This window comes from Mytilus trossulus, chromosome 13, assembly GCF_036588685.1.
Source record: "Mytilus trossulus isolate FHL-02 chromosome 13, PNRI_Mtr1.1.1.hap1, whole genome shotgun sequence".
Classification (NCBI taxonomy): domain Eukaryota; kingdom Metazoa; phylum Mollusca; class Bivalvia; order Mytilida; family Mytilidae; genus Mytilus; species Mytilus trossulus.
This window is the reverse complement of record NC_086385.1, coordinates 17,937,945-17,962,670: the sequence shown is the minus strand read 5'-3', so window position 1 is coordinate 17,962,670 and position 24,726 is coordinate 17,937,945. Positions and strand designations below refer to the sequence as shown.

At 32.1% G+C, this 24,726-nt stretch overlaps 1 protein-coding gene across 1 annotated transcript; it reads left to right on the top strand.

Moving 5' to 3' along the window:
* Positions 1-540: 540 nt before the first annotated feature.
* LOC134694147 (zinc metalloproteinase-disintegrin-like VAP2A) lies at positions 541-24,705 on the top strand. The gene is made up of 16 exons (XM_063555144.1): positions 541-588; positions 1,840-1,932; positions 2,549-2,690; positions 3,341-3,458; positions 5,911-6,004; positions 7,114-7,191; positions 10,134-10,288; positions 14,059-14,108; positions 14,750-14,873; positions 17,268-17,435; positions 18,835-18,982; positions 21,139-21,255; positions 21,575-21,626; positions 23,537-23,668; positions 24,094-24,608; positions 24,664-24,705. The coding sequence occupies exons 1-16, from the start codon at positions 541-543 to the stop codon at positions 24,703-24,705; spliced, it is 2,076 nt and encodes a 691-aa protein (XP_063411214.1).
* Positions 24,706-24,726: the final 21 nt, after the last annotated feature.

Here is a 24,726-nt window from a genome sequence, read left to right as displayed (position 1 = left end):
TCTGCCTTTCTTCAACATCAAGTTTTTATATTGACTTTTTTACTTTTTTTCTAACATGAGCAACACGACGGATGCAACATGTGAAACAGGCTTACCACTTCCTACGCACCTGAAATTAGACCCAGTTTATGGTGTTACTCCGTCTTTGATTTTATATGTTGTGTTTTCTGTCCTGTTGTTTGCCTGTTCGTCGATTTCGTTTTAAACAATGGCGTTCTTTTCGACTTTTTTTTGAAAGTTTCTTAGATATCCTTAGCCTATCTTCTGTCTTTCCTAATTTAAACTTAACTAACAATGCAATTCATTCTAAATTTTTTTTAGATAATTCTTGGTTAAAGTTAGGAAGATACTTGCAAAGTTTTGTTTTCTATTTCAGAATCAGTATCTATTCAATATATAGACGACGAAAGTGTAAATAGACGAGAGAAAAGAGATACAGATATTTTCAAGTCCGACTTAAAATTCAGTTTAGGTTTGAAAGATCAACAGTTTCAATTAAACTTAAAAAAACAAAACGTGAAAACATCAGTGCCATTATACATGTACGAGAATGGTTTCATCGTCAAGCAAGCAGCACGACCTGAAAAAGTAAGTTCAATTTACATCTCTTATAGTCCAATTTTCATTAGGGGGTACTAATGAAATTTTGAAATGTAAAGGTAAACGCTTTGCATGAATGGAGCATGTTTTTATAATTCTTCTGGTTTTAATTTACGAATAATTATATCTATTGAATACATTTCTGTCGGGTTTTTTTATCGAGTTATTTGCGGCCAAAGATATATACATGATATATCTAAGGAAACGTTTACTACTGTTTTATTATGATTTAGAGTTAATGTTTATTTGACCGACATACATTTGTGCGAATATGACTGTTTATTTGCATTACGTTTGTGCGAATGACATGCAAAGAAACTCATCATATATACCAGGATTGAAATTTTGTATTTGCGCCAGATAAGTGTTTCATCTACCAAAGACTCGTCAGTGATGCTCGAATGAAATGAGTTATAAAGGTAGGAGTTGAAGTGCATTGAGGACCGAAAATCCTAAAAGTTATGCCAAATACAGGTAAGTTAATCTATTCCTGAAGTATAAAAAAGAATTTCGAAATTCAAAGTCTGGTAAACAGTTAATTTATAATGATGACCATATCAATGATAATTCATGTCAACACATAAGTGCTGACTAAGGGACTGAAGATACCCTCGGGGGAAAAAACTGCACCAGCAGTGGCATCGACCCAGTGGTTGTAAATAAACTCACCATAGATAAAAGTATTCTTTTCTTCTTCTGCATTTGCACATTTTCACATTTCAAGGAAATGTTTCAATACATCACCATAAAGTATTACTCTCGAATATCATGGTCTTAATCCCATAGTTTGTCTTATGATAAAGATGATTTGAAGCTTGAATTCAAGTTTTCACCATATTTATACATGACAAAAACCCTTCAAATACATAATATGGCCATAAAACGGTTCGAATTCATTCGACTTTATTTCGCTTTTATTGTGTTTCAGACACACATATTAAACTCCGCCACATTCTATATGAGTCTGTAATTTAGTGCTTTTCGTTTTTTTCTGTATTTCGTATTAGATTGTTCGTTTATTATTATGTACATGTTTTAGGCCGTCAGTTTTCTCGTTTGACTTGATTTACGTTTGTCATTTCGGGAGGTTTATTTTCGGTATGCGGTTTGTTCAATGTTGAAGGTCGTACGGGTGACTTACGTAGTTGTCTATTTCTGTGTCATTTAGTCCCTTGCGATGAGTTTTCTCATTAGCAATCATACTACATCGTTTTATTTTCATATTTGTATTTTCTTTAGGAAGTAGTATTTTATACAGATGTAAACCATTTAGCCTCTATCGGTGTACAGTGTAAAGAAAATGAATATCAAGAACGATGTCAATATATATTGGTAAGTTATGGTGATTTGTTTGCTACTTGAATCTGCTCAAACTGCACCGTTTTAAAAAGGCGCTTATCAAGTAAGTTTTCCCTTCTAAGTAAATATAACATGTTTTTGTTTCTTCGTTCAAGGACATAAGATTAAGAAGTGTTACACAATCGGGTGGTATTGGCTAGTATTTAGCTGTAAAATATCTTCAAAGTTTATACTGAAAATTCGTTAAAAAAGTATAAAAATTCTCGGCGATTTAACAGTCAAAAGATATCGAAATTACTCATTTGCGTATATTGAACACATATAAGTACGTGTACCACAAACATATTTACACAAAAAGATATTGTTCATATAGACATATATGGTGGTAAATTTGAAACTTAAAAGTGCTGTTGATATATCTAGAAAAATGACGACACGTCGATGTTTTTTTCACAACAATTGTAGAAGGGCTAATTTCTTAATAACACTTATTGTGACATCATGAGTAGAGAAATCAACTAATTTTGCATCACCTCAACTTTAAAACAGACATTTTTGGCAATCCCATTGAAATCAAGTTCAAATTAAATAAAGCCCTCATGCACCTAGTCCTTTTCCTTCAAGGTGCTATATTTATGCAATATTTTAGAATGGACGAATATTTTTAAACGGAGAGCATCATGTGATTAAACCAAGATCTGTAGGAAATTTATCAGATGTAGAAAACCACCACCTTATACCTCAGGAGAACCAAGTTATTGATTTTGGAAACGATGCTCGTAAAATTCCAGGTAACTTTTTAACATGATCAATACTTAAGTAACATTATTTACAACGTGTAAAAGTGCGAAAAAAATAATTCTCTACTTTAGATTGATTTTAAAAAATGAACCACTAGGTCCATCCTCAACCTGCTATATTCTATGAATGTGTTGATAGATTCATATGTCTAAAATTAAAGGAAAACTGTCAACTTTCAACATTTTTGATGACCTCAACATCTTTCTGCATTATACAGAAATGCTCAGTAAAGTTAAAAATACTGTATTACCAGCACAGTAGACAGCCATTGAATTAAAATATTTCTATAGGTCGTAATTAGAAATTAACTGTTCACAAAACTTTCAATTTGTTAAAATACTAAGAAATGATTTACCTATATTTCACAAAACCTTTAGAACTTTTGCTCTTCCATGCACTTCAACTTACTACTTTATTTGGCCTTATTAATTTTTTCCTCCATCGTCATTAATAAGATTTGTTGAATGATTGTTTGTTTGGCGTACAGATTTTCAATTTTGGTATATATGATAAGTTCATTTAAAATTTGTATTTATAAGAAACCAACTAAACAAAAGACCGATCTTATGTATATATACTGTTTAACCTGTATTACATTTTTTATCACATCATGATAAAATTTTGCATTTATATATTTCAGAAGATGTGTTATCGCAAGATAAAAAGATATCAAGAACGGCTGTGGGCGGTAACCCTATTGCAACAACACATTACAAAGTAGAACTCCTACCCTGTACCGATTTCGGGATTTATGAATAGTACGTACCATTTTTAATTGTACTATTGACAATAAATAGATAAATTTAGTCTCCATTTTATTTAAATTACACATCAATGATGCTCAAATTATTGTTTGAAGGTCTATATCAAGTAATAAGTTCAAGATCATTAAGGTGTTATAGGTGTTATGGGTGTCTTCCTTCATCTTGGATTGTAAAAAACAAAGAACCAAAGGTCCAGATTTTCTATCAAGCTAGCAAAATTTGATGCAGAAATGCAGATATTTAATGTGAATTTTCATTTAAAGGAACCAGTTTATAAGAATATAATTTATAAATATTATTATTTTAGCCAATGTTGATTTTGTTTGGTTGTTTTAATTTTTTCTGAAATTGGCATTTTAAGGTGAGGTAACTCTAAAACACTGCATTTTCTGAAGGATTCTTCATGGAATTTTCCTATTTTGCATTTTAGCTGGAAAAAAACGTTCGGTGACCTTATCTTTTCTTTTGATTTTCTCAAAGTATTGTCTGAAAGCTATCTTTTCCTTAAGTAACTAACAATTTTATCATTTTGTTTAGTTTCTAATCACAAAATGGTGGTTTTTCCTGTATAATCCATACAAAATGTGTCATTTATTCACAACATGTAGCTAGAGAAATGCGTGGTGACCTATCATTTTTATTATATTTTTCAACATATATTAATAGATACTACGTTTTGGCAAAGTATGAACAAATTCTATCATTTTTATTTTAGACTCCCATACCACCTTAAGGACCACAAATTACAAAATATATACAAGACGCACACATTGGAACTTTTATTACTATAACAGATTCCAAAATTAAAGAAGAAGCATTTTTTTCTAACTAAGCCACATGTTTTGTTCATTTCCCGCATATTCCCAAAAGCGCACGTAAAAAATAAAGGTTCATTTGACGTCCATCGTTATTTGCAAAACTTTACAAATTATCTTCTCTTATGACTATAACAAGTCAGGAATATGATATTTGTTATCCGTTTGTTTGATTTTGTTATTTGAATACTGATTTTTCGTTTTGAATTTTCATCAGAGTTCGTTTTTTTGTATTTTACTCTTTACTGACAAAAAAAAAAAGATAAGAAAAAATTAAATAAAATTATCAACGACTTCAATTATCTAAATGGTATAACTGGGTTTGCATGTCTTTCTCATGTTTCTATGCTTCAACTGTGTTATATGTTGACAGACATTATATATTTAAAATTTGCACCGAATCACTAAATTCGTATAGATTAAAATCACTATGATAGGAACATTTATTCAACATAAAGGGCACTAGCTACGAGGAATACACAAGATCTTTTATATGTTTTTGTTTTATTAAATCATTAATACAGTGAAAAAGTGAAATGATTATTCCTTTCTAGCAGCCAGTATGGTCCAATTGTGTCGAAATAAGCTAAAAACCATTAGGGATGAATTATTCACTTGCAAATGAACAATTCTACCTCACTGAATCCGTATTCATGTGAACTTCAATTTAACCCCTTCACACTTGTATGCGTGAAGCTATTTAAAGAAAAAGAATGTCAACATTAAAAGTGAATCGAAGGTAAATCATTTGATTGACTGATTCGATTCACAAAAAATCATTTTTATACAGGTAAAAACGACGATAAACAGTAATTAAAAAAACAAGGGAAATCAAATAGCCCGAGTTCGCCTTATCTATTTATATCTATATTTATGTTTACGTTGCAAATATGATCATCGTATGACTTTGGAGGTCATTTCAATAGTTAATTAGATTGTGCCTAGACTAAATAACAGACGAAACGATGTCTCGTATAGTCATGATAATGCCCTGTTAATTGTATATTTCAGACTTTTAAAGTGTGATTTTTTTTTAGCTTTGTTAAAAAATCAAATATGACTATTTGAGTCAAATCGGTGAACATGACTTTGACAGCTAGCACCCCTTTAAGTACACTTATTGTACGGTGATTATAAAACATGATTGATTTGAATAAAAATTATCATGCAGAATTTTGTGGTTGAAGTGATTGCTTTGCGGGGAAACTGTCATTAATGAACAGTTTGAATTAAAGTGTTTATGTGAAAAGATGTACTCTGCAAAGGTGAATCTATCCGATTTTGAACATATCCATTAAGGGTTGTTTTCCAATTCAAATTATCTTTATATGTTCATGATTGTGTTTGATACTAGAAAATTTTGTTAAATATATAAAAGTTAAATTTATTATGTTGCCTTCACACTAAACTGATTTAGATTTCGAGGCAGACTAGATCTTCAACTTTCAGTTATTTCAAGCACTTTTGATTTATATGTCGGATAATTATTAACAATATCCCCTCCCTCAATCAGGACAATAATGACAATACAAACTTGTACGACTTTGGTGACCTGTTTGACAAGAGTCAACTTCGTTTTCATACAGGGTAACAAAACTTTACACACAATAACACCAAGTTCTATATTATAGTTGGTATAATCAAAGTACTGGGAATACTGACACTGAAAGGAACATGGCAACAATTGATTCCATCATGGAGTACTACGCTTATGTTATAAATGATGTAAGTATTACCAATGTGTTTTTACCTGATAGGGCGGAGCTAACATTTCAATTTGCATAAGGACAGTCTATTATGTGTGTGATAAGGATGATAGTCGTTATAATTATTACTGAATTCTAATCACCTATCAGTGTTTTCAAAACAATATAGTATAACAACCAAAATAGATTATGCAAGTGCTTATCCACAAATTATAAAATGTGAAAATTTTTAACGTTTTTAAACTCCGCTTTATAAGAAAATAAATAAATGACAGTGTCTCATATTTATTTTGCGAATACACATATAGGGTTTACATATTCTAACCGGCGCAATGACCATAAATCGACAATTCATTGATAAGTTTATCCCAAATTGCATGTTAATAGATGAACTGGTATATAACGAGCATACGGTTTAAACCCCAGCCAGTAAAGTAAAATAAATCAAATAGTAAAAAGGGGTATTGCAACAACGTATTGTATTAATAAGAAAATATGGCATGAGTAAACATGTATTCCAATGATGTTTAAAATGATTAAAAATAGAACAGCGCTTCTGACGCTTGAAATTTAGAACCTGTTTTTCAGTTTTTATTATAGACAAAACCCAAAATAGTTCAATCAAAATTGGGACCCTTTTTAAATTAAGTGAATGTCAAATTCAAAAACAAGAAGAATTGTAAAATACTGGAAATCAGTAAAAACCAAATCGGTGGAACATTTTTATTTTTATCTGTAGCATCGTTAATCACTAGCGAGCATTTCAAGATATATTGTTTTCGTATAGATTCAGAAAATGTAGCATTGTTCAATTAAGGTAACAGTAGTACACCACTGTTCAATAGTCATAATTCGATTTAGCAAAAAACAAATCTGGATAACAAACCAAAATCGAGGGAAACACACCAACTATAAGAGGAAAAAAAAAGGAACGACAAAATCACTGAACTACAACAAAAATAAACTCGTTTCAAAACATCTGTCAAAAATTTAACTATCTAAATCAGTCAGAACGTGATTTTATATTGATGGATTCACAACGTGCTGGTAAGTATCTTCTATTCCATTGGGGTTTAAATGGCTTTAACTGAGTTAAATGTGTTTTCTTTACGTTATGTATATTTACAGATGAACGTTCACTATGAGAGTATTCAGGGTGTTCCATGGGACATGAAAAATGTGTATGCTGGTATTTATATTGCTACTGTAAGATTTCTTGTATGTTTAAACAGCTATCCATATAACTATAATTTGACATTTTGATAAGTAGTATTATATGTTTCTGGTTAAAAAACGATGTGTTTAAAGTTGAACGTTAGATAAAACTTTTTTTTGTTGTTGTATGCATTCAATTCTAAAGATAAGAAAGCAGTGTTAAGGAAATACTCAAGATTCATGGAACAAAAATCGTTAAAAAAACAATCAGTTCTAGCCAACTTAAAGAAATAATTAATAGACCAACAAAATATAAAGAGAGAAATGAAGTAAACTGAGAAGAAATGCCAAAGGTCAATGTGGTGGGTATTACTTGCCTTACATTGAATGAGTTAACGACGCTTTCCCTTTGTTTTTTGTATATCTTGAAAAAAATTATCGAATCAGATACGTTCTTAGTTAAAACATATTTATTTACAGTGGATTGGGAAATAAGGTATTGCAACTTATACTAATCCCTTTTCACTTTGAAGGTGCGAGTGCCTCATTGTTAAGTCCTCCACCCCCCCCCCCCCAAAAAAAAAAAGAAAAAAAAAAGTGAAAACTAATTCAAAACAGCAGTGAATATATAATAATTACATTTGGAACTTTTGGCGTGCTCAGATAGTTTTTACTTTTGATAGTTATTGTAACTTTTACTACATTATCAAAAACTCATCTAGGAATGAATAGAAGGTATGAAAAAAACATTACTATGCTTATTTAGTTCCAAATTGAAACTTATTGTTCTTATATATATATATTTTGCTCAGGCGCTCTGTAAATCTTGTATCACGGGTTTGAGACAAATTATACATTATCTGGAACGTCAAAAGGTCTGCGAAGAAGTATCAGCAACGTCACAATGTGTGAGGAGACAGTATCAAGTTTGCTTTCGCTAAGCGTAAACCTGTCTCAGGAAGAAAAAAGAACCTGTAATAGAACTATAAACATATAGTCGGATTTTCTTCGTATAAATATTGTAAAATATCAGCCGCTTAACACAATGTGAAGCTTTTAAGATTGATCTCTGCGCCCATTCGTTGAAGATTCACATTATGGCTCGCGGATGAAATTTTACGATATTGATGTGTAGGAAACCGGATAATCTATACATGTTATACTTTAATATTGTATTAATACTTTCGTGCACAATTATTCGACAGAAATCAATATTCAATATCATTTTACAAAATATGCATATTACCATTCGGGCTTCTTGCATTATAGTCAAACTGTCATAATAATATCATTAAGAGATTGTGTCATCAATCTGCAGATTTATGTCACAATATTACGACAAAATATAAGACAAAAGAAATTAGGAAATTAGACTGAAAATTACTTTTGTAAGAAATGAAGAATTTCACTTTTTGATAAAAAAAAAAAAAAAAAAAGTAATCAGATAATTGCCGATATCCAACCTCAATTCATAGAGTTTTGAAATGAATTATGTTACACTGACTTGCTGATGACAATAATAAAAAAGTCAGTTTCCAAAATAAAATTTCTAGAAACACAATAACAATCGATATGCAGAGATTGATTTACTAGATAGATGGGTGTCTTCTTGAAAGATAGTTTGAACAAAATCTATAAGTTAAGAAAAAAGTAAAATTACAACAATACTAAAAGAGGGACGAAAGATACCAAAGGGACAGTCAAACTCAAAAGTCTAAAACAAACTGACAACGTCATGGCTAAAAATGAAAAAGACAAACAGAAAAACAATAGTACACATGACACAACATAGAAAACTAAAGAATAAACAACACGAACCCCACCAAAAACTAGAGGTGATCTCAGGTGCTCCGGAAGGGTAAGTAGATCCTGCTCCACATGTTGCTTATGTGATTACAAATCCGGTAAATAGTCTAATTTGGTAGGTCACATTCATGAAAGGGAAGGGGATTGTAGTTACGACGTTAGGAACATATCCGATATCATTTGTGAAACGGTTATTCCATAACGTTCAACCAACTCGTGGTGGCGTCCGTAAAATTTACGAAGGGATGATTTCAACTTCACCATTTGGAACTCTTGGTTTAATAGCTTCCTTGTGAGCAGCAAACCTCTATCAAAAAATCATGATAGGAAATGCAAGCACGGGAATATCGTATCAATTGGGAGATATATACCCCGTATGCAGGTGCTGCTAGAATGTTGCTACTTAGAAATGGAAAGTTCACAATTGGAAAGCTGAAATCATCTCTTTTGTCATAAAGTTTTGTTTTCAACCGTTCGTCATTGTCAATTTCTAGATGTAAGTCAAGATATGAAGCCGACTTAACTGTATCTGTAGTATCCTTTATCTCTAGTTCTATGGGATAGATGAGTTACACATAGTCACCAAATTTTGAATTGTTTAGTGAAAGAACATCATCTTTATAGCGGAAAGTAGAGTTAAAGGATATTGCTAACTTCCTATCTTCCTTCCTAAGAAGTTCCTGCATGAAGTCAGCCACATAATAATAAAGAAACAAGTCAGCAAGTAGAGGGGCACAGTTTGTTCCCATTGGAACGCCGCCAGTCTGTTGAAAAACACGTCCTCCGAACGTAAAAAATATGTTGTCAATCAAGAAATCAAGCATCTAAAACTCTTGATAATATCAGTTTCAGAGAATTGTTTCTTCGAATCAGAGTGATTCTTTACAAAGTAGGTTTTATCCCTCCCTAAAACAAGATACTTGTATCTACGTTGGCCATTCTTTTTTACTGAACTTAGAGGAAAATCAATTCGGAAAGTCCATAATCACATGGCAAAATCAAATAACAAAACACATCAAAAACGAATGGACAAGAACTTCATATTCCTGACTTGGTACAGGAATTTTCAAAAGTAGAAAATGGTGGATTAAACCTGGTTTTATAGCGCTAACCCTCTAACTTTGATGACAGTCTGTGTTGAAATAAAAGTCACATTTTTCAAATTCAAAAGCCATGTATTTTCACAGTCTCCAACAGAATCTACTTGGACAGAAACCATTAAATATCTAAGTTCCGGGGAATACATAGTTGACGGTGATATTGCTTTGAACAACTTTAAAGCATGGTTAGAAACAAACGCAGCACAGTTACCTGATTACGACCACGCAATGTTATTTTCAGGGTAAGTTTCCAAAACTTGATAAGGTTTGCTTACCGAACATTTTTAATTTTCCTTTGTCTGCCATACACATCTATGCTACTCGCCTAGTAAAAAATAACATAAAAAAACCCTAACTCTGAGGAAAATTCTAAATGGAATATCCTTTAGCACATGGCAAAATCAAAAGATCAAACACATCTCACTAAGGGATAACAGCTGTCATATTTCTGACTTGGTACAGGGATCTTCTTAAGTAGAAATTGGTAGATTTAACCTGGTTTCAAAGATAGCTTAACCTGTCACTTGTATGACAGTTGCACCATGTTCTTTTGTTCGTATACATTTGCTTCGAGAAGAATGTAAAAAAAACGTCATAATGAGAATAATAAAAAACCTTCCGACATGAAACTGTTTTTCCTCACAATATATTTTCAATGGTCTGAGCATGCAGTTACGGGTCATCTAAACATAATACACCACCGTCATCCTGGCCAGATAATATCTCATTTTCCTAAATTCAGAGAACCGCAATGCATCGAAAGTAATAATCGATTTCTAGACTCTCTGTCGGTTAGTGCTTTTACACAATGTCAAATCCACAAGTTGAAAACTGTTTAAATGATTATTAATTATTTTTTTCATACCCCACGTTAAAAGATGATATCATTTAATCGAAATAGTTCATTGTTTACTGATCATTTTATCGCATCTATTCCATGAACTAAATTTATTACATATATTTCCAAGCTGGTTATGAGGCATTTAATGGCGTGGTTTTTCTATATTAATATTTTTGATAAAGGTTGCCAAAGGCTTGAAATTGCGGATAATCATTATTTGAGATTTAAACTTCTAAAATAAATATTTATTTGAAAAAAGCATTATTGCCACCATGCTAAATGATATGACTCGGACACAAATTTCACCAAATAACCACTAATTTCTAAAGTAGACCAATTTCAGTTTGTTTCTACTTGATGTAATAATAAGAAAACGTTTTATTTCTAATTGCAAACGTGCTATGCTATGTTAAACAACCTTAGCTTCGTGCTCTTCCTGATCGTGCCAATTTTTCAAAACATAGTCAATGATTTTTAAGGTCCATTTATTTGCAATTCTACAGCGTATCAAAATATAGATTGTTGAAGGAGACAAAGTATTTATAAATATCGTTGTCATCTTGAAACATATATATGGCATTTGTTAGTCTTGTATTATTTTTAAATTTTAGTTCATTTATATGTTTTGGAGTTTCGTATGACTTCTATTTTCACTGATCTAGTACACGCTTTTGTTAAAGGGCCAGCTAAAGTCCGCATCAGTGGATACGGGATTCTCTCGCTGTGTTGAAGACCCATTGGTGGCCTTCGGCTGTTGTTTTTACTCTGGTCGGGTTTTTGTCTCTTTGACACATTCCCCATTTCCATTCTCAATTGTATTCATGTTATATCATTATATTATGATACCTATTCTGAAACCGATTCTCATAAGGTTTAGTTTGTGTAAAAGAAAATAATTGAAATAATCACAGTGTTTTAGCGAAAGAATTTTGAGACCGATATTGATACTTTTGTTAGAATACTGAACAGCAAGCTATAAAGGACCCTTTAAACATCAAGCAACACCTGATTATGATAGTCAAACACAACCAAGTATCGTCGGCTATCGATTGATAGATCGTTGTTTAATGTCCAGTGGTAAATATATGATACCTATTCAGAGAATATATGGACCGAGAACACAGTTATTTCGTAGTGCATTTCTTTCAGACATTAAATTGAAATTAAATATATACTCTTCGGCTTCTCAAAAATATTTTCACAGTGTCCTGCACTACTTTTGGGACAAATCATAGAATAATTTATAGCTCTAAATGACAATATGGACATTTTTATGATATGGGGGTGTTGAAATCTTCTGACAGCTGCCGAAGTTTTCCATTTCAACTTGAACAAACCACAAATTTACTTTGAAAAACATTACCCCAATTTTTTAGTGTAATTTCATCCCCCTACTTACTATTTGACGAATAAAACACGAAGAAACAAATTTGGAAGGGGTACGAAAAATAATTGCAAGTAAAACTTTGCCCATACTTGGGATTATTTTTGCTGACAACAAAAATCAGAGGACGATAACTGTGTCCCTGGTCCTTTACTTCAAAACTAATAAGTAGTTTCAGCAAAGTTGGTCAATAAGGATCCGGCTGAACGACTTGAAATGTATAGAGCCACAGCAAAAATATATATTAATAAAAATCAGAAACTTTGCTTTGTCACATATTACCTAAGGATTCATTCAGGAATTGCTGCAATTTTTTTTTAATATTTTTCATCTTTATTCACGTGACCTGAACCCGTCTGTACTTCCGCACAACATCATCGTCACCAATGTTTAGCATGGGTTGAACTACTTGATGTGAGAAGTTCTTTCGTCGTTTTCCGTTTTTTCCTTTGATTTGGTCAATCTGTTAAGGACCGTCCGCTTCTTTTGACAAAAGAGAACCAATTTGTTATTTTATTTCAAGACTTTTTAAAAGAGAAAAAAAATTGCGTTACAAAGATTCTCCATTTACGGCGGCATACAGAAAATGGATGAAATCTGTTCTTTATATATGTGATAGTCTTCATTTCTCCCATGAAAGTTCCAAATAATATGTCTTTCTTTCCGTTTACAACTGTTTATGGTAACGACATACAATACCTTATTGTTAAAGGGAAGAGGCGGTTTTCACATGGTGTAAAGAAACATGAAAGCCGATCCCCAGTGATAAATGCCCTACGATTAAGAATCCTTGTAACAACTCTTCGTAGAATCCCGTACATATAAAAAAAAAAAAGAAAATGTGGTATGATTGCCACTGAGACAAAATGACACATAAATCAACAACTATTGGTCACTGTACGGCCTTCAACAATGAGCAAAGCCCATACCACATAGTAATATATGAAGAAAAAAACGAAACAACAAATGTAAAACCATTCAAACGAGAAAACTAACGGCCTTATTGGTGTACAAAAAATGAGCGAAAAAAACCCACTGAATAACAGGCTCCTGTTTTTGGACAGGCACATGCATACAGAATGTTTCGGGGTTAAACATGTTAGCGGGATCCTAACTCCTCTAACATGGTACCGTGGTGTAACAGCACAGCATAAGAATAGATTATACAAATCAGGTCGAAAACGTACATATTGCAGTAGTTGTGCATATGTTCTTGTACTGAATAACCACTGAACGTTAAGCAAACACCAATCAATCAACCATACCGAAATAGTAATACGAAAATATCAAAATGAGGCTAGTTTTGTTTTACAGTTTTCATAGTACTTTCTAATTCTAAGACGTTACAATCCCAAACGCAAATTTCAAAATAAATTTAAGAATATAAATTAATACTTAAACTGTCTCGTGAAAATTTAAATGTTTTTTTTAATTTATTTATCATACTTATTGATTTTAGAAACTAAAAGACCCAAAAATATTCATCCTTACCTACAATGTCCTTTAACATTTATATCATCTAAAGTGCGCCATGTTCACTTTACACACATTGTGACTTGGATGGAAAGTTGTCTCATTGGAACTATACCACATCGTCTTATTCCTATCTGCTATTTGAGACTAATAAGAAGATATTTGTCTATGAATAATAGCAAATGAGTGTTACTGGTCATAAAAATATCGTTATAAAGCAAGATTCAGGATATAAATTTAGTCCTGGTATCTATGATGAGTTTATTTACAAGAAATGCTATTTATATAATTGACTTTAATTTTTTTAATTAAAGGTACGATTTGTTTACAAGTACACCAGAAGGACCATCTACAGGTCTACTAGGTATGTAATTTATACAACTCTAAATAAAAGGATGAACACATTTATCAAAGATACCAGGCTTATAATTTATTGTGTACGCCAGACGTTGGATTTGTTTTCAGAAGACTAATCTACGACGCTCGAATCAAAAAAGTTACAAGGCCAAATAAAATACGAAGTTTAAGAGCATTGATGACGAACATATCCAAATTTTGACGATGATATAATTCGATAAAAAGGGGTAGTAAGAAATCAAATGTTGTAAAAGAACACAACAAAAAAGACGAAAACAAGGCGAAATTAAAACCTGAAAAAAGGTTACCTGTGCACACATAATGTATTTGATTTTCAGATCTACTGATAGAAAAACACACATAGATTTATAAGGTGTAAGTACATGTATAACATATTTCATCAATACGAAGAAGTAAACAGTAACAGATAAAAATCTATAATGATAATATCGTGTTTAAAATAATAGGTATTGAGAGACGGTTATATCCTTTCACATTAACCCGTAGATTTTACAGTAGTATGTGTATCATTCCATTTCGCAGGTATGTTATTCCCTCTAGGTGTTATATAGAATCATGCTGTATACATATATCAAATGATATTCATCCGTAAATATGAAGAATATTATTATTTATTATTAATTACAGGTTTAGCATGGGTCGGAGCAATTTGCACTAAAGTGAGGTACACTGCTTACTATGAGAATTCCATTGTTGAAGATAAAGGCAAAGCAATTGTAGGTCTTGTAGCAGCACATGAACTTGGTCATAAGTAAGTCATAATTTCAATTAGCGCATAAAAAGGTATGACAAGAAAGATTAAATACTGCTTTTATTTCCAATCTACAATGAGATGTTTGATACATTTGAATACAACACATTTGAATACAGCAATCAAGGAAAGTAACTTTGTATTTTTTACCGATCTGATTTTTATAACAGGTCTATTTATGGTTTTAAGCTGTCATCCCATAAAGTTTATTGGTATTGTGTCATCATTGCAGAATTAGATGATGATAAAATAAAAAAATAAATTAAAAAAAAAATTTGATACTGTCCACTCAGTTACACTGATTATATCACCTATAATTGTGTAGATATATGTTGTATTTCTATTGTCATCTTGTGTTTCGCTTCCCTTTCTGCCACAATACATTAATCACCACACCGCTGTGTCCTATAGGTTCATTTATAGTCGCAATTGTCATCCATTCTTATGATTATTAAGTTTGGGTCATCGGACGGACTATTAAAACATAGACAAGACTTCCGTTTAGGAATAGTCGGCCCGAGAACACAGTTATTTGGTAGTGCATTTCTTTTTTAATATGGAAATTCTAACCTGCACTTTCTCAATACTATTTTTACAGTGGGGTGTACTACTTTTGGGACAAACTATATCAAAATCATAGAAAACGTTATCAGCTCTAACTCAAAATATGGACTATTTCATGTAAAGAGGGTCTTAAATTCTTTTGAAAGCTTCCGAAATAATAGGTCTTGTAGCAGCACATGAACTTGGTCATAAGTAAGTCATAATTGGCTGCTACAATAATAGGTCTTTCAGCAGCCTTAACCTTTAAAGGTGGACAAAATTACTACTTTATTTTGTACATACTTTCAACCAGACCCTAAATGCCAGCGATTTAGTAAACATTATAACGAGAAAAATAGACATTATTTAGACAACAAACAATCGGCATTCCCATGGGAACCAAGTCTGTATCCCTTTTCTTACCGACTTGTTCCTTTTTTTATGATGCTGACTTCATACGGGAACTTCTTAGAAAGAAAGAACAGAAGTTAGCAGTATCCTTTAACTTTACTTTCCGCTATATAGGTGATGTTTTCTCATTAAATATTCAAAATTTGGTGACTATGTTGAATGCATCTATCCCATCGAACTTAAGATAAAGGATTGAACAGATACACATAAGTCTGCCTCATATCTTAAGTTACATCTTGAAATGGACAATGAGGGTCGGTTGAAAACAAAACTTTGCGACACAAAGGATGATTTCAGCTTCCCAACTGTGAAATTTCCATTTCTATGTAGCAACATTCCAGCAGCGCCTGCATACGGAGTATATATCTTCCAATTGATAGATATTCCCGGACTTGTATTCATATCATAATTTCCTTGATAGAGGGTTGCTGCTAACAAGGAAGCTATTAAACAAAGAGTTCCAAATTGTAAAGTAAAAATCATCGCTTCGTAAATTTTACGGACGCCATCACGAGTTGGTAGACCGTTTTGGAATATCCGTTTCATAGATGATAGCGGATATTTTCATAATGTCGTAACTACAATCCCGTCCCCTTTTTACGAATGTGATGTACAGAATTAGACGTATTACCGAGATTGTACTAAAATAAACAACACGTCGGTTGCTGCAGGTGGAGCAGGATCTGCCTACCCTTCCGGAGCACCTGAGATCATCCCCATATTTTAGAAGGATTCGTGTTAGATCATTCACGATCCTTTTCAAGATCATCAAAATGCGGTACCCCATCTTTCACGATCCGAAATATCATTTTTTACAAATATCACCGTTTTTGTAAAGTTTCTGAATAAACAAAATCAGAATAACTTTTAGAACTATTTCAAACAGTAATATTGAATGATATTTTTAGAACAAAAGTAGTATATGCATTAAAGATTTGAAAAAAAATCATGTGTGTTTACATTTTTATTTCTCTGAAATTTCGAAGAGCTAATTGCCTTCTACAATTTTGTAAAAACGGTATACTTTAGGTCTTTATTTTTCTCGAATACTAATCTGAATGTTGAACCATTTTGACAAACAGTTTTATTATTCCAATATTTTCATAATAATTGTTGAATAAGATTATTTACTGACGGAGCACGTGTCTTTTCGATAATATTTCAATCACGATCCTATAACACATCTTTCTCGATCTGATCGTAATGCTTGACCACCGTTAGTTATATATTCTTTCACGATCATTTATATTGATTAAACGAATGACACCAAGGACATTGGTAATATCAAAATCGACGAAATAAAAAATTAAAAATATACACAACCAGAGTAATATTAGCTTTTAGTTTTGGAAATTTTCAGAGATTATTTTTTTGTAAAATTATTAAGAAAGGAAACAAAAGCTTTAAATATGTAGTAAGATTCTAATAATTTTGTTTCAGCTTAGGAGCTTCCCATGATACTTCGAGTAAGAACAACTGCTCTGCTGATGACAGATACGTTATGGCACCGAGTGCATATGCAAAAAAAGACGAGAAAGCAACAAATCACTATATTTTTTCAAACTGCTCAATTGACTACTTTCAGGAGTATATAGATGAGCTCAACAAGTAAGTTTATTCTACTTATATTTGTGTTTTTTTATTTCATATTTTCTTTTTTTTTGTCTGTACTAAAATTGAATATACAGGTAGTTAAGGCACATATTGTCTTAATACGTGTAGTAATACCATCATAGTAGAGCTGCTTTTGTTAACGTTTTTGTTGTAAAAACCTACTTCTTACGAAAGACATAACGCACCATACAGGGAGTTAATATGAACATCGACAAGATGTTGTTTGGTTTATTATAGACTATTACCAAATGAAATTAAAACTTGACCACTATTAGAACACCAGTTTTATATCATACGCTACGAAATTTGAAGATATTTTCTTTTACTGATCCGTAAGTCAGCTAGACTTTTTAGTTGGCCAAGTCTGTTTTAACCATTAGTCAATCAGATAGTTATACTGTTTCTGGACGCTCACTCATAGACAATACTCAAACGAATTCGTTCACCATCGATTGCGGGTTTCAACAGGTAATGTACATTTCATTGTGTTGTATATTTATCCGCCTGATATGAGGCCTTTTTGAAGTGGGATTTCCCCCGATATTTAAATGGTTTTACATTTAGGTCACTAGCACACCTCGTAGAGAATTTATCTTACCGACTATCTTAACATTTGGCATTTAAATTAGTGGCCTATCAAAGTGATATATTCTTCAATATAAAGAACCTTCAACTTGTTAGCTTTTAATGTGTTTTCTGTATTTATTTCACATCATCATCAATTTCTTCACTTTTTGTCCGAGTGAAACGTTTCAGATTTTTTCTCAACGCCGTGTCGTTCTGGTTTAGGGACATAACACCACAGCTAATCGTGTATGAAAACAAACCATCCCCTACTAACCCCATATTAAATATAAACGGTCTCCACGCGTTTCATTGTAACCAATGCTATTCCTAGAAATGTATAGGAGGTAAGATAATAGTTCATATCTGGGTGTATTTATAACAATATAAGACATACTCAAAACCGATGATAAGTTATTTATTTGTTCTGTGACATGTTTTTTTTCTGTTTCGCTTTTACGTCTGAATTTATTTTAAACAAGATATATACTATCGCTATTTAAAAACGTTCAAAACATTAAACACTTTTAACGCGTATAACGTCACATGAGATTGTCCCCATGTTCAGAGGGGGATATGGTACTCAGAGGTGAATATGAAATTCTGGATTGATCTCGACCAATCAAATTATGATTTTGCTAGTATTTAGTAACAGTAGAATAAATGGAGATCTCTTTAGATTCTGAGATTAGTCAAGAGTCACCGTCATAGAGTTGCTAATACTTTCAGACATTTGGTTGCCGGATGCTCAATCAAATACTAATTATAAGATTTTAAAGGACGAAAATTTAAAAGGAAACGATTATCTGAATTTTATTTTGATTTTCAGGGTTGATAAAAATTGCATGGCATCATTGTCACCAAACAATGATCCTACAGCACTTGACAAGTACAATGCTACGTTACACGGACAGATATACAATCACGACGAGCAATGTATGCAAAATAGACATTCTGAAGATTCATATCTTTGTAGGGTACGTATGAACATTTTAAACCTTCCTTAACTTAAGATAATAAAGCATAACCCTTTCACAAATCATGACTATACTAAAGGATGTAGTTTTTTTTATTTAATATCTTTTATCAATATAGCTTTCAATGAGGAGTTTATGTAAAAAAAAATTATCACCTAAGTCTAGACTACTTGAATGAAATAGAAAATGAAATGAAAAGAATAGATAACATGGAACATTTACACAAAACCACAATTCCTTAAAAAGAACATACAAATGCTTCACATCTAGGCAATACATTTGAGCTAACAATTTTAGTACTTTTATATTAAGACCCCTAAGAAACGCAAATTTGGCATATTTTTTCAAAACTTTCTCCTTAACTGTATAAAAACATCAGGACTTACGGAAAAGTCTAATATGACGTAATTGTTTTGCTTTGTAAACAACACCGTGAAACAACTATCATATTCCTGGCTTGGTACATGTATATGTACGTATAATTATTTACGAAACTATTACAATGTATCATTTTTCAAAAATGTTAATGAGCTTTTCTTTCTCTACAAAAAAAACCCACTTAACTACGTGTTAAAGTATTTTTTCTATTTGTCTTTGTACATATTTAACCTTTTCTGTTTAGTCCAGTTTTGTAATAAAATGTTGGTGTGGCTCGGGATGTAAACACCCATCAATTTTTATTGTGAATTGGTCTTTTTTAATCTAATTGTCTTTAATTTTCGCTTATGTACTTTTCTTATGAAGTGTCTATATGCCATTTTGTTTTTCTTTGTTGAAATAGTTATTTGTTTTATAGTGATTAAGATTATAACACAATTTTGACAGCTGTACCCTATTTATTGTGGTTTTTACTTATAATTATATCTGGGTTTTTTTTGCTCATTTTTATTTGTCAATATAATGGAATTCTGTGATACAAGTGAGAGGTTTAACTAGCTTTTAAACCACGGTTTATCCACAAATGTCTACAGAAGGAAACGTCTGATCTAAGTCAGGAAAATGACAGTTGTTTTCCGTTCGTTTGATATGTTTGAACTTTTGATTTGGCTATTGGATAAAGGACTTTCCGATTTGAATTTTTCTTTGAGTTCGGTATTTTTGTTATTTCACTTTTTCTGCACAAACTAACACCGTAGATACCCAATTTTTGTTTAAGGCCACGAAAAATCTTCCTTTTTGAAGAATTTCACGGAATCCAAAATAAGAAAAATACTGGAGGTGATATCATCAAAATGCTTGATGTTTATTGAGTTTGACAAATCGATATATGAACAAACAGTCGGTATTCGAATTGGTACTCATTGTGCACTCTTAATTGCCGACTCGTTTATACTATTACAATGTAGAATGTGTATACATTCTTTTTAGAAAATATCGTGCAAAGTTTTTAATTTCATGTAATAATTGTGAACGCATAGGAGGACACTTACCATATAGATGCACCTAGTATTATATTTTGTGTTAATGCAATAAACCAGGATTAATCCTCCATTTTCTACATTTGAAAATGCCTGTACCAAGTCAGGAATATGACAGTTGTTATCCATTCGTTTGATGTGTTTTGTCATTTGATTTTGCCATGTGATTATTGACTTTCCGATTTGATTTTCCTCTGAGTTCAGTATTTTTGTGATTTTACTTTTTTTCCCAGTTTCTGTTTGTTGCCCTGATTTGTCATCCTCCTTCATTTATAAGATTTGAACATCCGTAAACTAGTGTTGTTTAAATTCGTTGGATGTTAATACGTACTTAAAATATATCGAACATAATAATAGGAAATGTGATTACAACTTATTTTAGTTTCAACCTATTGCATATACAAGTTTACAGTCAATGAGTATTTAGCATAAGGATAAATGAAAAAGAGACGATAGATACCAGAGAGACAGTCAAACTCATCAGTCGAAAATAAAACTGACAACGCCATGGCTGAAAAGAAAAATTCAAACAGACAATCAATAGTACACAAAACAAAACATAGAAAACTAAAGAATAAAAACACGATCCCACCAAAAACTGAGTGTGATCTCAATTGCTCCGGAAGGAAAAGCAGATCATGCTCCACATTTGTGAATATCTTTTATCATTCATTTACATGAAGTTTCACACGACATTCAGTTTTTATGGTAATTGTAAATAGTTATACTTTTTTTCAGAACCAGCACTATCTAGATCCTACAACAGTTTGTAAATATATGTATTGTTTAGTACCAGGAACAGGATTTTGCAGCATACATATACCTTGGGAGGGAACTGTGTGTGGTGATGGAAAGGTAAAATTTATTCACCAACTTTTATAGCTGACTATGTGGTGTGAGCTTTGTTCATTGTTGAAGCCGTACGGTGACCTTTAGTTGTTAATTTCTGTGTCATTTTGGTATCTTGTGGAGAGTACTTTCATTGGCAATCATAATACATCTTCTTTTTTTATATTGTTAGTTCCGTTCATACTTTTTTCTAATTTGAAATGGTCAATGTTTAGAATGAGGCACACAAATTAACATTAATGATACAAGTTAGAAATTCAATCAGGTAGATTCTTGGTTCAACTTAACCAAATTAGAAAAAAAACACACTAATATTATATTTCAGTGGTGTATTGCTGGCAAATGTTGTGAAGATGTACGAGCACAATCAGCGAACTGTAAGTTAGTTATTCAAGTACAACTTTTTTCAAGTTAATTTTGCTTTTCTCTTGATTTTTAACGTTTATCTTTAAAAGGGGGCTGAAGGGTTTAGAATCGGGCGCCTTCTGTTCTAATATTAACATAGGATAGCATTATATGTGTGAATATACTTGTACTAAGCGTGATCGAGGTGTAAAATGTTGACAACTTTAATGATTGAATTAGTTCCATTCAAATAGGAAAACTTTTGCACTTTGAAACGGAACTACAAGACACTATAAAAAGGCAACCATGTCAATTTGATAAGGTCAAAATCTTATAAAAAAAACCCAGCTGTTTGACGATTGAAATAAAGAACAGATCCTTGTAAATTGAAATGTCCACTCATGTTATTTAATTTCCTAGCAAGGAACCCGACAAAAATGCTAACTTTGATGTCCAGCGTTATTCAAAGTAAACTGACGTTGGCAATTTTTATCAAGACGTCAATCACGTAACCCGATGTGTTATTGGTACTAGAATACAGTTATGTTTTAAAGTGAAAGAAGAACGTAATATTAAGTATATATATATTGTGCTCAAATAAATGATAAATATGATATAGCTAAGTGAACGTCGCCGAGGGTATAAAGTCCAATAGCCAGTACTCGGGGAGATCATGAAAACTTGGAAATCTTTTAAATAAAGGAACTATTTTTCCTCATACATACCTCTGATTTCTTTTCCATGTATGTTGTTCATGTATGGTTAACATAAATATAACGTTTTTAATTCACAACTAGTTTGTCATCACACAACAACGAAGAGTTAAAAATTGTCTTCATCTATATAAATATAAGTCATCAACACAATCATAGCTCTGAATACATTTTTCATGCAAATATGTCTAACGGTAAACGCATGCAAATATCACTTTTTAATTCTATTCCTTGTCCGGATTTAGCTATATATGAGGTATTTTTTTTACTTTGATCAACATTTCACTGTTTGTATACGGTTTGATTTTGAAATGTTTGACCTCGGGCCTCATTCATGAGACATTTATAATCGAAATGCGCATCTGGTGCTTTAAAAATTGGCATCGTGAAAGTCATAGGAAACGAGTGACTGGTGAAAAATAACGTTTATCCAATTGTTGAACCAAAACATGTATATATCATAAACAATTTTATATTTTTTTACGCAAATATATCGCGTAATCGTAAATTGTTTTCTCTCTCTGTCTGGTATGATGCCGTGTTTTGACTACGCAGTTTACTGATTGTCACCTTACAGTTACCAATCAACAAAAAACATGAATATTGAGAACTTTTTACACATGTACAATCAGATAGTATTTTATTTTAGTGACAGATTCATGCGTATTGCGATTACTGGATTTTCACGAGAAAGTTCACGCTAAGGTCACTCTTCGTACGGAAAATATGTTAAAAAAGTAAATTTCTTCTATTTGGGGACAAATTCAAGAATGTTCCACAGACAAAAGTATATGTTCTTAAGTTTAATAAAGAAAACTATTCATTTTGTTATAATAAAAACATGCATCATTTTTTTTTATTTTGAGGTTTCATATTACTTTAATGTTATTTTATTCAATTATAAACAAAATTATCATTGACAAATGCACATTGTGACACAAGTGAAAATTTATTCAATAAAGGCAAGCATTTGTAGAAGTTAAATACTACAAGTATGGTACTAATATTCATGTTGAAGTTTTTCCCTGCAGCTGATCTCCGGCGAAAAGTTCAGGTAGCAAATATAGTAGCTATTTGATATTAAAAAAAACATGAACAGAAATATTTGTTGGGTTTTCTCCAGGCGTGTGGAGAGAAAACCAAAAGTCATCCTTACGAACAAATTACGCGAAACACATATATAATATTAATGTTGATTTGAATGATCTTGTTTTATTATTAATTGACAGCTTCCTGTATACTAGGAGATGCTCCATTTTGTGCTAGCGACATCATTCCTAAGCCACGTCTTTGTTATGATAATTATTATAATCCGATATACTGCTGTGGAATATGTCAGAATTACCATACAGGAATTACAGGTCAGATTTATATAATTTGTCTTATATTAACATTAACAGACTAACGGTAATAGTTGCACTGCACAAGATAAGGTTTTATTTATATCAACCGTAAAAACAAGAATGGCCAATCTCGCTCAATTCTTTACATTTCATTTATTCTCAACCAAGATTGGAACCTTTATTGTTTATCCATGTTGGCTCTTAATTTGTGGTATTTACTTTATTATAATCTGGCTCATCAGTTTGAGTGTTTTTTTCGTAATTCAAGATATAATACAAGACGTAACTCAAAAAGATATTTTGCTATATATATATATATATATATATAGTCTTTTTAAAAAACGATCTTAGGTAAAATCCCCATCCAAGTTACAATTTGTTAAAAAAAAGTCTTAAAAGATGTTAATACTTATTTTACCCAATGCTAACATTGTTCTCCATAGGTTGTGAATATGGGGATCGTTTAAGTGGTTGTGTTAAAACTGATTGTCCTTATTATGATACAAATACAAGAGAAAACTCCTGCTGTAAAACGTGCGCTCCAGACGAGTCTACAACAGAAGCTGTGAAAACGACGGAGATGACAACCCAAGAAAGTACGACTCCTATTACGACAACAGCAGACACTACAACACCAGAAGTCACTACAACAGAGGATACAACTACAGTAATGACAACGACTGAAATGACAACACTGGAAAGCACAACAACAGAGGCTACAACTCCAGTTAAGACATCAATGGAGACTTCAACACCGGAAGGCACAACGACAATTTCGACAACAATGAAGACGACAACACCGGAGGTCACTTCGGCACAGGCTACTACAACAACAGTTATGACCACGACTGAAATAAAGACAAAAGAAGACACTACAACCGAGGCTACAACTCCAGTCATTACAACAACGGTTATGACAACAACTGATATGACAACACTAGAAGACACTACAACCAAGGTTACAACCCCAGCTATGACATCAACAGTTATGACAACAACTGAAATGACAACAGTGGTGGACACAACAACCGAGGCTACAACTCCGGTCATTATAACTACAGAGGCTACAACTCCAA

Excerpts from the sequence above, each read along its gene's own strand:
- LOC134694147 (XM_063555144.1), top strand. The coding sequence starts at position 541 with ATGTACGAGAATGGTTTCATCGTCAAGCAAGCAGCACGACCTGAAAAA. Across the intron at positions 17,436-18,834 it reads TATATAGATGAGCTCAACAA|GGTTGATAAAAATTGCATGG; the intron begins GTAAGTTTATTC and ends TTTGATTTTCAG. Across the intron at positions 21,256-21,574 it reads CTGTGTGTGGTGATGGAAAG|TGGTGTATTGCTGGCAAATG; the intron begins GTAAAATTTATT and ends ATTATATTTCAG.